Source organism: Rissa tridactyla, chromosome 8 (assembly GCF_028500815.1).
Source record: "Rissa tridactyla isolate bRisTri1 chromosome 8, bRisTri1.patW.cur.20221130, whole genome shotgun sequence".
Lineage (NCBI taxonomy): Eukaryota > Metazoa > Chordata > Aves > Charadriiformes > Laridae > Rissa > Rissa tridactyla.
This window is the reverse complement of record NC_071473.1, coordinates 45377869-45393377: the sequence shown is the minus strand read 5'-3', so window position 1 is coordinate 45393377 and position 15509 is coordinate 45377869. Positions and strand designations below refer to the sequence as shown.

Sequence of the window (15509 nt, the reverse complement as noted above, 5' to 3'; positions counted from 1 at the left end):
GCAAACATTTTTTTTAATAACAGAGAGTGTGAAATACAAGGTTATTAAAATCCACACTTTTATATTTCTCTGTGCTCCCTCCCTCTGTAATGGGATGGAAATCGTAATCGTGGAAATAAAGCCTCCCTTTCAGACAAGAGATGCAGAGGGTGTATAAGGAACAATTAAGCATCTATTTAGTCACTTTGAATTGATATGGGTGTTAATGAAAATGAAAGAGGCCGACTTTACTTTCACTGCGGGAAATGCAAAAGGTGGAGGGGTGGGTTTTTTGGTATCACCCTAAGTACATTTTATGAATTCAGTGCCTGCATCAGACCTCAGAGCTCCCCCAAGGGCTTTTCCAGCCTCTTCCCAAAGTGCTCCGTGGAAAACCGAGGGGGGCTGCCCTCTGTCCTGCTGGAGCGAGGTCCAGGCTGCTGTCACCACCTGTCCCCAGGCAAGCAGGAAGCCGCCAGCTGATGGTTTGCTTCATCCTCCGATGTGCTGATTCACCGCCACGTGTCTCCCAGAGCGCTGGGTGTGAAGCGTGGGAGAGGGAGCTGTGCCAGCTGTGCCAGCTGTGCCGCAAGCCCCCGGCCACGGGGAGCAGGACAGGGACCACCAGCATCCACGCTGCTGAGCCACCAGGCAGTCCGGGCGGGCTCTGTGAGCTGGTCTCCATAGGTCCCAGCTTTCAAGGGTACCCAAAGGCAATGAACCCCTGACAGCCCCAGCTGGGTGCGGGGGCTCAGAAACGGCCAGGGCTCCTTTGGCCAGCACTTGGGAAGCAGCGGGGAGGGGAAAGTGTCAGCCGGGTCTCAGTACATTCTCCCTTTGTTTTTAAATGAGTAAAAAACAGTTGGCTGATGGTACGGCAGGCAGGAAAGGGCTGTTGTCAGCCTGGTTTGATAGGTGGGGAGGCAGTCTCCCACCTGCAACCCTCTTCAGGCACTCAATCAGACAGTCCTCACCGCCTACGAATTCCTCAAGGGCTGCTTTGACCCATATCACATGGGGCAGAGACCCTGACCCAGCTCCCCGAGGACTCTAACCCAGGTCTGATTAAAGCACTTGAAGGTGGTGAGGACCTTCAGACCTCCAGAGCCAGAGCATCCCCTTTTGCCCTCAGTTCCCCTGATTGATGTCCCCACACAAACACACCTTTGCAAATACTTTGCCCCAAATCACTCGGCTCCATCCCCTCCTGGGAATAAAGGGGCACAGTGTGGTGAGAGCCCATCTGGGACAGTCACACATGGAGCTTAGCCCAGACCAGATGCTCTCCCTTTCCCTCCAGATGATGCGCTGGTGCCATGGCAACTGCTAACACCAAACAGCTGCGGTGAAAATGCAGCTTCAGAGCAGCTTCAACTCCCAAAGGACGAGTGGGCATGTCCCGGGGGTTGTCCTCTTCTCCTGGGGACCTCGGCCAAAGATGTGCCTCCAGAGTGGGTCAAAGCCAGACTGTACTGTGGTACCCCTGCGTGGAGCCCAAAACTCGCCTTGCATGGAAAAGTTTTTTTAAAAAATATGATCTTGCCACATTTTCCCTCTTGGAATGTTAAGATCTGCCATGGCAGGACTCAGAGTTTGAGAGAGGAGCCGTTTGCCCTTAGCTCTGACTCCCACCCTGGTCCTCAAAGCATCCCTATGGCTTCATGCTCCGGAGGCAGAGGAGCAGCTCCGACCCCAGGCATCTTCATGCTGGGGCAGGGGGACATGAGGACATGTCACGTTGCAGGATATGTCTCCATGCAGCTGCCCAGATGTGTTTCTGTAACCGGTATCGCAGCTCTGACGCTTGTGAGAAGAAATTTTAGCCTATAAAATGGTCCTGGGGGACAGAAATCGCTGTGATCTGGTCCGTGCACACTTCAAGGAGGGCAGAAAAGCTTTTTCCCCCACATTTTCTTTGCTCCTGGGCTGCACGATCTGTTTGTCATCTACCTGAGCCCTAGTGATTCTACTGTAAGGGAGAGATGTTGCCATTTTATTCTACACCCTTCCAACCCCCAGGCAGCTGGCAGGATTCCTGCTGGCTGGTAACGCACACACAAAAACGAAAGTTAATCTTTTGCTATTTTTTTCTCGGAAGCTCCATTTGGCTGCATTCAGGCCTAATGTGGTGATTTCCTTGCCCTCATGGCAGCTATTTCTTACATGGGGAAGCTGCACCAAAAAAAAAAGTAGATGTGAAAAATGGAGCTGTGATTTATTTTCACCTCCAAATATAGAAAGACAATTTCCCCCTCTCTAAGATTTCCTCTTCCTTCTCTTTAAATAAGTCCCAGTGCCTTCAAACCAAGCCAGCATCCCAGTGAAATCCCATTGCCGAGGCGGATGCGGAGATGTGTTTGTAGGGAACCTGGACCAGTTTAAACCCATCATCAAGGTGACCAGGGACAGGCTGACTCTTACCAGTTTACCCAGACAGCTAACCAGGGAGTGGAGATGGTGAGGGAGCTCAGCCTCAAACCCTCTGGGCTTTCTGCAAATCAGGCATCCCGCTGACGCCAAAACTTTGCTGGGCGGAGGCTGAGAGGGGAGAGGGGCTGTGGGGAGCATCGTTCCCTTGGGATGCCGGCGGTGGGATTGATGATGTCCGCCCTCCTCCCGGCAGCGCCCGCGATTTGATTTCTCTCTGCTGGCAGCACAGCTCTCAGACAAAGGCTGTGCTCAGCCCTCGCAGCCGGGCTGCAGCTGGGGGCTCATCCCCGAGGGGACCCCAGACCTGTCCCCAACACTGCCTGAGCCTGTGCTGCCACTGGGACACGCTGGCCGTGCCCCCACGCACAAGCGTGTACCCACACACACACAGGCTCCGGCTGCTCCCCACCTCGCTGGGAAGATCCAGCGGCCGGATTGAGGCACATCTTTTGGCATCGAAAGGATTAACTCCCCAGGGAGCAGCGGCGGAGGCTGAGCCTGTGCTCCCGCCACGCATCGCCGGCTTCCCAGCCCGCTCGGGAGTTGTGGAGCCAACCTCTCGGAGGCTAATCCCCCTCACTGCCGGCAGCCGGGGCGGCTGGGAAGAGCGAGAGGGGTTGTTGGGTGCAGGGACAGGAGGGGAAGGGGACAAGGAGGAGTGTACAAACACACACACACACACGCACGCACGCATGCATGCACACCCCGCAGACGGCGGGCAGCAGCACTGGATCGGTATCTGTTTGCGGGGAGGTCCGTAGGGAGCCAGGAGCTGAATAAAACAAGCCGGAGCATCAGGCGAGCAGATCTGTTGGCTTGCAAAAGTCCTTAAGGTAAAACCCGGGAGCGGCCACTCCTCGGCTGGGCTGCTCTTTGGAGACCGGGCACGGGGCTCACTGCTGTCGTGGTCGTTGTCTCTGACTATGATTTTATTTTTAAAGGAATCAAGTGGGAGATGCCGGCAAAAGAAGGTTCTGAAAGCCAGGCTGGCGCGGCCAGGAGCTGCGTGCCGCCGGCTCCGTCACGCACCGGGAGCAGCTGAACTTTGTGGGGTTTGAATATACGTTTCTCCTCTGTGGATGCTCCGGGCAGCGTTACGGGGAGAGTCGCGGCACGGCACCGCACCGCACACCTCGCGCCTGCCGTTACCCAGACCGAGTGCGGGGGACGGCAAAGGGGGGATTTCTGTCTCTTCAAGGACCATCACTGGTGAAAAGAAGCTGGAGAAAAGCAATTTATCTTTCTTTTCCAGATGACTGAAAATACCTACAGGATCCTGTCTCTCCCACTTTCACCAGCGAGTAGCTTCCAGGAGAGGTGGCTGAGGAACAAAAATGATATCGGTCAAAATCATTCCAGCACCTACTTTTTCCCAAGGAACTTCATGCCCGTAGGGGTTTGCTGCGGGCATTTCCGGGAGTGAGGACGACATACCACGGATGCATCCCTACCGGATCATGTAAGAATTTGCAAATGAGAAACCCACCCCAGCAAGACCTTCTCTGCCCAGTTTGCAGTACATGGTTTGGTGTAAGCACAGCAATTCTCGCCTCTTTCTCTCCCTTTTAAATCTCTTGGGCTTGGAGATCTCTTTCCTCATTGCAATTATGATTATTTGCAACATTAGTGCCATCAAAGATTGGAGCACTTTCCTCTCCCAGATCCTCCCCAGCGTCAACAAGACTCTGAACTTGGTACAGCAAGTGGAAGCCACCACCAGCTCGGTGGTAAGTGTCCTCCAGGACCCTGAGCAGGACAACTACCTGGCCAACAGCCAGTCCATGAACTCCAGCAACTTCACGGCTGGCCTGGACCACTTGTTCCAGTACTCGTACTCGGACAATGACCAGCTTTACAAGGAGTACAAACCCCCTCCTCGAGACGCCATTCCTCTGCCCAAGGCTGTCCTCTACCTTCTCATGGCAGCCCTGGTGGTGGTGGCGGTGGCGTACGCCATCGTCGGGCACCTCATCAAGGACCTCATTCACGACTTTATCGGTGAGTGCGGGCATCATGCGTTGTCTGCATGTGGTCAGAAAGAGCCTGGGGGTGATGGCTGTCATCTCTCCTTTGATTTGGGTGGGTTTTAGGCCGAGCTTTGACCCTTTCACATGTACAAGAGAGTTAATTTATCTGGTGTTCTGGGTTCTCCAAACTGAGCTGTATGACGATCAGCTTCCCAGAGAAAATCCTTGGCTTTAGCCTTTTTCCTAAAGAAATTATACTTGTGCGTGTGTGTGCGTGTATAAATGTGTATGTGTGTACGTCTGTGCTGCCGAACGATTGTAAAATCCGTCGGCCAGTTTCAACGGAACTTGGATTAGAGGTCTCCAAAATGAAAAGTTTCACGGCAACAGATACTTGAGCGCAGGATAACAACCCAGTCGGGCATTGTGAAAGAAAAGCTTAACCCCTTATCAGACACCAGTGAATCCACAAACTCCTAGGAAACACAGGTCAGCAGTCTGCCTCCCTTGTACAGCACCAAGCACAGCCTCTGAGGCTGCTGCAACAAATCCATAAGGTGATAGCCTGAAGACCGTGCATTTTTATGAGAATTGGCTTCCCGGCTCCTTCGTTTCATTCTGTTGATGAACACGGTCCCTCGTCATCAGGGACGAGAGCGCAAACGCTCTGCTGGCTGCGGCCTCCACGGGCAGGCAGAGGGGCAGGCAGAGGCTCTTGGCTGCTTACAGCAAGCCCTCGGTGATACTTTTACTGTTTGCCCCATAATTTGTAACGCTGGCGATGCCGGCGAGCGCAAATGTGCCGAATTCCCTTCTGAATCCTCGGTACTTTTGGCCCCCACACCCCAACAGCCACCTCGCCATGTTCTTTGAGGGACGGGGCCCTGCTGCAGGCAGTTTTCCAGCTCGGACAGGGGTCCAAGAGGAATCCACAGAGGGGTTTAAGCTCCTAGCTCCTGCAGATGCGCATACACCCCCAAAAGCTCTGGGGAGAAATATCTTCTGCAGGGGAGCGGAGCTGAAATCCCGTTGCACATCCCTTGCTTTGAGCCTGCCCCCCAGCCAGAGATGAAGCCCTGCAGGCTCCATCTCTGCAGTGGGAGGGAGATCACATTCATCTGGAGCGGAATCCACGTGCTCGTTCCTGATTCCCCTTTATTTCCCTGCTCCTGGGATGCAGGGGATGATCCGCACCGGCCAAAAACTCCGACCGGTGGCCGTGGGGCGGGCAGCACCCACACCTTGCTGATGGGAGGGCGAGCCAAGTCCCTGGGGCAGGGTGTCACGATGGGGCAGGGGCCGGTAGATCTGGGACACGGGCATTTGGGGAGGAGGTATTTGGGACAAGAAAGCTTGAACCTCCTGGCAGGGAGCAGTGCTGTGGGTCACGCGTGAGGCTCAGCCAGGAAAGCGGCAGGGAGCTGCTGCCGCCAAGGAGTCTTTCTTCACCCCAGCTGGAAGGGAACGGATACTGTCTTAAAGTGTTAAATATAACACTTAATCAGCAGCTTGCTGGGGCTGTAGCGTCTCCTGGCTCTGCCGTTCGTCTGATTTAGCGGTGCCTTCCCAACAAAGGTAGGCAGCAGGGACAGCACCTAAAAATATACACGCTCCTGCCCTGAGATGCTCAAAGGACCGGATCACAGCAGGTTAGAAAATACCTTCCCGGAGGCGGAAGCCAGTCCAGATGCTGTTCGCCCATGGAGCAGACACCCCTGCCCCAATTGCTGGGGTCCCTGATGCAGGAGAGCATGGATGTGGGTGCTCAAAACCACCCCTTGGTTGGGTAATGCAAAGCGGGGTCAAAAATCCACATAAATGCTGTGCCCCCCCTCTTCCCCCCGGGCAGGGAGAGAGGCTGAAGCCGCGGTTGGAGACACCCATGCCCCCACCGTGCTATTTCCAGCTCAGCACCGTTGCTCCCTTGTGACCTTGGGCACCTTTTGCATTTGCCTCTGGGTGGGATGGGGTCAGGGGGGTGCCCCTTCCCTCATAAAGCCCTTTGCAAAGGGACTTCCACAGCTTTTCACAGCGCCGCGGCCATCCCAGGGCTGGACAGGCGCAGGGACAGCCCCAGGGTCTGCCCGCTCCCTGCCACTTTGGAAGAAGCCCTTTCCCAGCTGAACACCCTCACTGAGGGCAGAGCATCCTCCCTGCCCCGGCTGGAGGTGACATCTCTCCGAGTTAGGGTCAGAAATCCAGATGTCAGCTTCTGCCCCATCCAGACAGAGAAGAGAAGGCATTTCCCAAACTCCAGCAGCACCCCTCGGTGCCGAAGGCTGCCTCCGGCTCATCCTATGTAGCACTCCGGGCCCATCTTCACACCATTTATACACTTAAAATGAGCCAGTCCTTGGAGGAGAGTGGACGAGACTGTGTTCGTTAACACTTGCCAAGCAGCAGCCTTTAAAGAGAAGGTTTCATTTGAATGAGTTTGCATAAAATGACTTCAGGGACAGGACAGAGGGAGTGAGGGATAGTAAATAAGAAGCTGGTCTATTAGCTGCTTTAACACAATGCCTGGATTTATATACTCGGCAGCAGCTCCACTATCAGCGTTTCTGTGCTAATCATATTTAGAAGGAGAGAGAGAGAGATGGAAATAAGATGCCAAAGGGCTGGAGCCTGTTTCGGGGAGATTAAAGTGCGAATAGTTAATCGCTACTTTAAACAGTCACTCGGAGACATCAAGAATGATTTGGACTCCTCAATAACAGCTTGTGGGACACAGCTGGGGGGAGTCAAAGCATCACCCAGCCCCGTGCGCTCACGGGGACCGCAATGGGATGGCAGAGGGGCTCTCGGGACGCTGGCGAGCTCTTCCCCTGTGAAATCCAAACAGATATTTGAGACACCGACACCTCTCTCACAGCCACTTCTTAAAAATTCAATTAGAGCTTGTCCAGGCATCCCCGAGGGGAGATGAACGTTGCTGTGATGCCCAGTGGGATGGGAAGAAGCGGAAAATGGGAGGCTGCGTCAGAGGAGAGGGAAAGATGTATTGTTGGAGAGGGGAAAGGCAGAGGTCCCCTCAGCAGGGGTGCAGATCCCATCTTTCCTCATCCCCCAGAGCACATGGATATGGATAAATGGGCTCTGAAACAGCCTGTGTTCAGCTCTTCCTGGAGCGAGCTGGCTGAGAAGAGCCCAAAATACCTTGATTTGTCTCCAGCTCTCTCTGAGCTGTCAAAGTCTCCCGTTTGCGTCTTTCCCAAAACTCATCGGGCATCTCCGCCGGGGGACGATTGCCAGCCCCCCATGGCGGAAGGATGGCTCCTGCGTGAGCGCGGCTCAGACACGGCTACCAGTTAAGACAAATTGGGTCAAAGCATTTAGAAAGCGGCTTAACTCGGGAGCGCTGGAGAGCTGCCGGAGACGGCGCTGCGGCGAAGTGCCGGCTTGGCAAATGACAAGCCTGTCGCCAACCTACGAAGCGCCTAATTACTGCAATCCTTGGGAATCAGCCCGCCCTCCCTCCTCCGTCCCCAGCAGTTCACTGAATATCGCCCTTATTTAAACGCACAAAAAAAAAAAGGAGAAAAAAAAGGGGGAAAAAAAGTTTGGCTGGAAACAAAGCTGTTGCCATGGAGACCGTGCGCGTGTGGTCCCCAGGAAAGCATCTCGCTGCCTGCACGGGAACGACACGGGAAGGGTCTGTTGGTCTGCGTGGGAGCTGATGCTTTGGGGGGAGACCTTTGCCAGCATCACCCAGCTCAGCCCAGGTCTCCTCTGAGTTGCAAATCTCCAGAGGAGACCTTGAGGAAACTTTTCCTTTGGGAATGGGCCCAAGGCAGATGCCCTGCCGGGGTGAAGCAGGGCAGGATCACCAACGCTGCTGGGACTGTGCTGGTCAGTGGCTTCGGGAGCGCTCAGAACCCTAAGCCAGTCTTGGAGCGGGATCTTTCTTTTCTTTGCCCTTTTGACCCACCAGCTGTTTTCTTATTTTTCAGCCTTATCTCCACCCGCCACATTTCAGGCTTCTTTGGGAAACGGTCTCCTTGAACAAAGAAACTGTGCGTGAATGTAGCATTGCTGAAAATAGCTGCTGGGTGATCCTGCAGGGACTCGGGATCTGCTTTTAATTGCTCCCACGCAGAACCGCAGGGCTCTTAGGAAAATTCAGCCCGTGGCAGGGACTGCAGATAGCGTCTCGGGTCCGTCAGAGAGGACTTATGTCTTCTTTTTGGGCTCTGTTTTGAGGATGATTCATTTGCCTGCCAAAGTTATGGGAAAAGAAGAGACTGTGCGAGGTTCCCTTCTGTTTCCCTGTCTCGGTGCTAACCCACCTCTGACACTAACCCCCCTGCCTCAGTTTCCCTTTTGGTGCATGGGGGTACATTAGGGGTTCCTTAGCTGCTGGTTTACCCGTGCTGATGTCTAGCAGCAGCTGTAGTAGGGTGGCTTTCACCGGGCTAATTCCCACTCCCGTCCCCGCATCACTGGGGCTGTGGCTGTCGGCTGGACAAACGGCCACAGTTGTCTGGCCCTGAGAGAAGCAGGCAGAGGTGGCCCCACTCCAGGACGGTTTCACGGCCAAACCTTTGAAGCACAAATCCCAAGCAGTGAGAGGGCTCCCAGCATGCGCTGCCGGGGATCAACCGAGGCTGGCCTCGAGGATACACCATCCCACAGTGGCATTTCCATTCCTGCCATCGCATGGTCCAGTGATGGGCTGCATCAAGTCCCTGGGGCGAGGACCATGCCTTTCTACTCCTCTGCAAGTGCTCGTCTCCCTTGAGCTGGGATGGAGCAGGACTCCTCACCCTCTCACCATCTTTGCTTCGCCTCCATGGTGAATGCCTAAAGCTAAAAGATGTGGAAAGCAACTAAGCACCGCCAGGAGCATCCCTGCCTCCCACGTACCACACCTGAGTCATCCTCTCGGAGACCCGCTCTCCAGAGCAGCAATGCTGCCCAGTGGATGGGACTGGGATCAAATGTAGGCTTGGCCCAGGCTTATACTGGTGCGGAGAAGCTACTTTTAAGAGAATATCATGATTAATTGGATGCCTTTACCATGTCATCCCCTTTCCCCGCCATGTCACCTTTATGCCGGTGACAGCTCTGCAGAGGCACAGCGTCCTTACCTATCCATCATCAAAGCAGTGTGTTCGTGTTGCTCAGGCTGCAGGGCAGTTTTGACTCAGCCAGCACAGGTAACCTGAGAAATTTCTGCAAAACAGGAAGGAAGAACAGACTCTGACAGCAAGTTCATTTAGAAAGATGTGAATTTGGGGGGAAAGGGGGACTTCTTGCTAACAAATTACTACTGGCAGAGGCAGAGAGAGATTTTCCAGCAGAACAAACCTGGGAGCTGTCTGCTGATTTTGCTATTGAATAAGCAGAGTCCATCCCGCAAGGGAGACAGATACAGTGTCCAGCTGCGACTGCTGCGCTGTGTAAAGCTCATGAGGGATACCCTTGAACTCCTGTCTGTTGGGAATGCTTTGGCCGGAGCTCGTTCCGCCTTGCTGCATCATACGAGGTGATCTCTGGGTCGGGACCTGTTTCAAAGAGGTCTTCTGCTCCTGCTGCTGGGAAAAGGGCTTTTTTAGCAGCTGTTTTCACACCCAGCTCCATTTAAAGCAAGTAAAGCTAGAGCACGAGTTTGATTGTTCATCTAACCTGTTTCCCCTTCCGTTGCTTGTTTCCATCTCTGCAGGGAGTGTGAATGTCTCACTCACCTGGTTGCATTTACATTTCAGCCCTTTCTCCCGCCTCCCTCTGCTCTTCTGGCAGGGACATCTCTTTTCCAGTGGCTGGAGTGCCCCATGGACATCCTGCTCTGTCACCGATGAATGCAGGGGACCTGGCCAACCCACCAGGATGAGAGCGGGCATAGAGCATCCCCGTGCCCCTGGGCACACAGGCAGCAGGAGGATGCTCCCCGCTGCCTGCACTGTAAGGTGTTTCTGAGAGAGATCGATCCCTCAAGCTGCCAGTATGAGGAGGGGTAATACATGCTGTGAAATCTGGGCAGCCCAGAACAGTATTCTTCTGCCCCCTCGGATCAGCACATCCCACGGGTCCTGCTTCCAGGGATGCTGTCGAAGACTCAGGCAGAGCAGGGAGTTGCAGAGACACTTTGTGCCACATCAGTCTGCTATTTAGGGAGAGATGCTATTCCGCAGCTCCTGATTTACCCGGTCTACCCTATCTCCTCTCCCCAGCTGCTTTGGATCAATCACTCCATATCGATCTCACCCCATCTCAGCACTTTCCACCTCGCCTTTCACCCTGCGAGACCTCAGCAGACACACTGAGCCTCGGCAGCCCCAGGCGAGCAGGGAGAAGTGTCTCTGGGTTAGATGCTGCTCCCCCAACCTGGCTGAGAAAGTCACTTTGTCCTTCCCGTTTATCCGAGGCATTCACATACATGCCCATGTGCGTGTCCTGATTTTGCAGCGTGTGTTACAAGCTCCTTCCAGAGGCTGGGCAGGGGCAGGCAATGCATTTCCTCACCTCCCAGGTGTGACTGTCCTGGGTCCAGGGGTGTCACCGCCCCAGGAGCGCACTGTGGGACCCCTGCTCGCCCCAGCTCTGCCCTTGGGTGCACCAGGTCTGTTGGGTCTCCCGGTTCAGGCTGACTTCTCTTGCCTTCTAGCTAGAGCACGTGTGAACCTTAATGTGGACTTTGCTCTAGAAGAGGATTTCATTTTCCTCTCGGTGCCAATCGTGTCCATTTTCTGTTGCTCATGCAGACCCCCTGCCAGGTGTAAGGGATGGAGAGAGAAATGCCTGTCATGATGCTCAGGGCTTCAGCCACCTTTAGTTGGCCACCACCATCCCTCAGCTCCTGCCACCTCACCACCCTCCATCACCTGATTACAACCCCCCGCAGGGTCCATTATCCGAGGTTTCTAACGCGTGCTTGTGCATGACGTGAGGTTCTGCATCCCATCCCCTGCAAAGGTCCTTCCGCATCAGGGCAAGGTTTAATCCCACTGGGGCCAAAGACGAGCGGGTCTCCTCTCTCCTCCCCCTTGTCACTCCCCAGACATCCCACAGGGGACCCCAGGGGACCCCAGTTTCTCCCACACAGGCTGAGCAAGCTGGGGAGGAGCTGGAGGGAGAAGCTGGGGAGGAGCACGCGTGGCTGGGACAGAGCTGGCCGGCGGTGGCTGGCGGGGGAGACGAGGGCGCTGACATTTTTATGGTTGTTTCTCCAGGGTCCTGCTGGCAGGAGATCCTCCACCAGCTCCACAGGGCCTCGCTCCCCTCTTCCGCACATGGCAACACGCTGAAGTTACAGACCATAAATGGCCACAAATAACGTGTAATTGTGTAATTACTTCACTCCTTACTTACACAGTCAAATCATAAAGGCATCGCAGTAAATACCCTCTAATGACAGCCTAATTACATCTTCCTGCAGATTACCGGGTAATTAGATCCAGCAGGCTCCAGAAATAATTCCCAGGGAAGCAGCGGTTCAGATTAGCGTGTACAATCCAGCCCGCATTTACCCAGGAATTAGACGGCGGCAGCCTCACGCAAGCCACCTTCCCCGGGCACCCCGGCCAGCCACGTCCCCTGTGGTGACGATGCACCGTGACTCTTTTCACACGGAAATGGCTTTTGCTGAGCCCTCCCGGCACCCTCCCGAAACACCCATCCTCTGTGTTTCTGCCTTTATCAGGGTGCCGTGCCCAGCTCTTCCTTCTTCTGCTGCCTGCAAAGGTCCCCAAGGGCTCATTGCTTGGCCACTAAATGCCACCTCTACTTGCTCACAGACAGGCAAAGCCATGGTCTTTGCTTCCTTTTGCAACACTCACCCAATGACTCCCGGGATATTTAGGGACTTGTCACCTCTTTTTCTACAGGTTATTCCCCTTCTTCCCTGCCAGACCAGCCCCTGCTCCCACTGGAGTTTTACCACTGACGTCAAGGAAAACAAGACGAGACCTTTAATAGTATTTGTAGGAGGCAATCTTGTTATTGCCTTCCGGATCCTCCTCATGCCAAGCAGCTGCGCGGGGCTGGCACAAGCCTGAGAGGTCTTGAAAGCAGGAGAGGGGGATCCAGGCTGCGGGGCCAGGCTGGGAAGCAGCTGGTGGAGTGTTTGGCTTTGGTCTAAATCCAGTAAATCCAGGCAAAATGGAGGCTATAGAGGAAAAAAGACCTAAATGAGCCTCCTGAACTTGGCTGATTTCCTCGGGGAAGGGTTGCGATGGGGAGCCCAGGCTCTGGTGGGGGCTGTTGGCCCTGCAAGTGAAAGCTAAATGCCCCAGTTGGGACAGGGGGTAAACCTGGGGCTCCCCAAAAGCCTTTGGGCTACATCTTTTCTGAGTTTCCTAATCACTCTTGCCAGCACCGTGGTAGTCATGGGAACTGTGGTGGTTCTTCTCCTGCCCTTCCCATCACACAACTGGCAGACCGGGCTGGTGTAGTGATGGAGGTGAACAAAAAAGGAAAAATAAGGAAAAGCAGTCACTCTCTGGACATGCCGCCTGCATCCAGCATGGTGGGAGCTCTCTTCTTCTTGGAGCTTGCACGTATGTCCAGCCAGTCCATGCCAGGCAGCGGGCCACAAGCCCTTCTGCTCCCTCTCCAGCCCCCGTGGAAGGGTGGACACCCACCCTGACCCCACGGCATGAGCATCACTCCAAAAGCCGTGCCCCACACCCTTGAGGATGGCATGGCCAAATGGCTTTAGTCTGGAGAAGAAAGTCACATATGGCATCGCAAAAATGACAAAACTTCTGAGTTTTCTTCAAAACAGAAGAAAAAGCTTTGGGCCTTTTGAAAAAGCCCCAAAACTCAACCTACGGTACACACATTGAGCGCAGGGAGGACCACAGGTCTTTCCCTTCTCTCCTTCTCACTATTGGTGACCCAAGAAATGAGACCTTCATCTCCTTTCATCCCTGGGATCCCACCCTGGCATTTGTCACCATTTGTCTTGGTTTTGCTGCAAAACTTCTTCTCGGCAGACCATGAAAAAGGCAACCCCTTGCTGTGATTGCATTTCCCTGTCCCTGCTCTGCCAGGCAGCCTGCCTCCCCCACCGAAAGGCTGCGATTGAAATATCCCATGGGAACAGAAAAGGCTCTGAAATACCCCGTGCCACAAGGGAAGGAAATGTTATTTCTCGAGAGCAATCTCAAGAGCAACAAGCAGGGTCCCTCAGAAACAACTAAACCAGGCTGGTCCTTTTGTCTGCCTCCTGATAGCCGTCTCTGCTTTGTTTTGGGAGCAGGGCTGAAGAAGAGGGGTCCTGGTGCTCTGCTGCCCACCACTGCCAGGTCCTGCCTGGCCCCATCTCTCCCTTCGCCTGCATTTCCCCAGTTTGGGTTTCCCCATTGCTGGTGCCTCCCCATCACAGGTGGGCATGGCCTCTCACGATGCCAACAGCCAAATTTGGAAAAAAAAATACGTATTTGGGAAGTGGCAGCATCTGCTTCCTCTGAGCCGCAGCCCCTTGTGCTGCAGGGGACATGTCGGTCCCGCCACCATCCAGCGGCGACCACTGTATTTTGGAGAGGGATCGGTCACCCCCAGGGTTGTGAGAGTGGCCAGATCAGCTCAGAGCCACGTCCTGGAGCTCCGGTGGCCTGTCAGAAGCACAGCCCTGAAGCTGCCCACAGAGGGTTTGAAGCCCTAGCGTGGCTGTGATACAGTCCTGTGGTGGGTAAGCCATGTCCTCGGCCATGCCACCAGCCCTGTTTTGATGTCACACAGTTATTTAATTACCCCCTCCATTTCCTACAGCAAAAACCCACTGTAGGAAATCCATTGCTTTCCCATGATGTGTGTCAGACGTGTGTGCCCAGATGCACACTCTGCTTCAGAGGCACTGCATTTTCATTTTGGGGATTAGCAGGGTGATTTCATTTGCCAAAGATGGGAGGGATTCCAGAAACCAGCAGCCTGAAAACCAACCCAGAGCTGGGAAGAGCAGAGAACCCAATACCAGGGGACTGGAGGGAGCTGGAGGGGTAGGGGTGGGCAAGAGACCCTCCTGGAGGTGAACACCCAGAGTGGGGGGTAGGATGTAGTGGGGGGCAGTGATTTGCCAGCCAGCTTTGACTCTGGGGCCAGACAGAGGTAACCAGGGGCTCGTTTTGTGCTTTTTCCTCCTCCAGACTGGATCTTCGGCCCCAACCCGGATGACAACAGCAACAAGAGCGATGTCAACTGCATCAGCAACAGCGTCAACGAGATGAGTGAGATGCCTCAGGTGCCGCGATGCCGTGACCGTCAGTCCCAGGACGTGGTCATTGCCATTGGCGAGACCTGCTACCTGCCGCAGCAGACGTGACCGGCATGGTAGCCGGGCCAGGCAGGATGGAGCAGCGGGATGGAGCAGAGGGATGGAGCAGCGGGATGGCACGGCAGGACGATGCAGCAGGACCGGGCGGCAAGAGGAAGGGATGGGCAGAGCCGGCACCACAGAGCAAAGCCCTCCTCGCCCCGGTTTTGGCAACCTCTAAGGACTTTGTCAGGGTGGGCAGCATCGCCCCTTCTCCTGGGCTCATCAGTCCTGCCCTGACATCTGTCCGTGGGTTTGTGACCTCCCTTTCTTCCCTGTGAATAGCAAAAAAAAAAAAAGCAAATGCAAAATACACCCACCAAAAAAAGCACTCAAGAGAAATGTGTCAGAGAGGAGCCGGGAGGTCCTTCGGTGTGCAGCAGTCCTGGGGATGCAGTGGTGAAAAGGGCAAAGGACATGAGGAGGCTGCTTGAGGAATGGGGGTGTCTGTGTTCCTGGGGACAGACCCAGGATGCAGCAGGGAGACAGGGGCTGTGGAAAGGCACTGAAAGGTCAGCAGGGGCCAAATCCAGACTGGTACGTTGATGACCTGCCCAGGCCATCACTCCCCCCGCCCTTAGTTTTGCAGCTGCAGCTCACGGCCCATTTCAGCAGGTGTGTCCCGTGGCTCTGGGGCAGCGGGGTGACAGCCCCCCCTCCCCAGGGACCCTTCCCCCCCCATCCCCATGGCCAGGCCAGGACCACCACCTTCCCTCCACCACCAGCTCTGGTTGAGTCCAGCATCCCCTGACCAGGAGCAGCCCTGTTGGGACACGGCACATCCCCATTCTGCGAGGAATTCTGGAGGGGAGGGCAGGGACCTGCAGGAAACCCCAGCTCTTCATGGGGGAAAATAGCCCCTATATGGCTGCATCCCTCAG

At 54.9% G+C, this 15509-nt stretch overlaps 1 protein-coding gene across 5 annotated transcripts; it reads left to right on the top strand.

The window, feature by feature from the left end:
• Positions 1-2305: 2305 nt before the first annotated feature.
• On the top strand, positions 2306-14967 carry SMIM44 (small integral membrane protein 44). 5 transcript variants are annotated; one of them, XM_054213204.1, is made up of 4 exons: positions 2306-3242; positions 3351-3461; positions 3662-4407; positions 14462-14967. In XM_054213204.1, the coding sequence occupies exons 3-4, from the start codon at positions 3930-3932 to the stop codon at positions 14635-14637; spliced, it is 654 nt and encodes a 217-aa protein (XP_054069179.1). In that variant the 5' UTR covers positions 2306-3242; positions 3351-3461; positions 3662-3929; the 3' UTR covers positions 14638-14967. The 5 variants fall into 5 exon arrangements, with proteins under 5 accessions (XP_054069179.1, XP_054069182.1, XP_054069178.1 ...); XM_054213207.1 differs by having other exon boundaries at positions 3351-3868; positions 4037-4407; XM_054213203.1 differs by having other exon boundaries at positions 3351-4407.
• Positions 14968-15509: the final 542 nt, after the last annotated feature.

Coding starts and splice junctions, on each gene's coding strand:
- SMIM44 (XM_054213204.1), top strand. CDS start 3,930: ATGGTTTGGTGTAAGCACAGCAATTCTCGCCTCTTTCTCTCCCTTTTA. Junction 4,408..14,461: donor CCTCATTCACGACTTTATCG/GTGAGTGCGGGC, acceptor TTCCTCCTCCAG/ACTGGATCTTCGGCCCCAAC.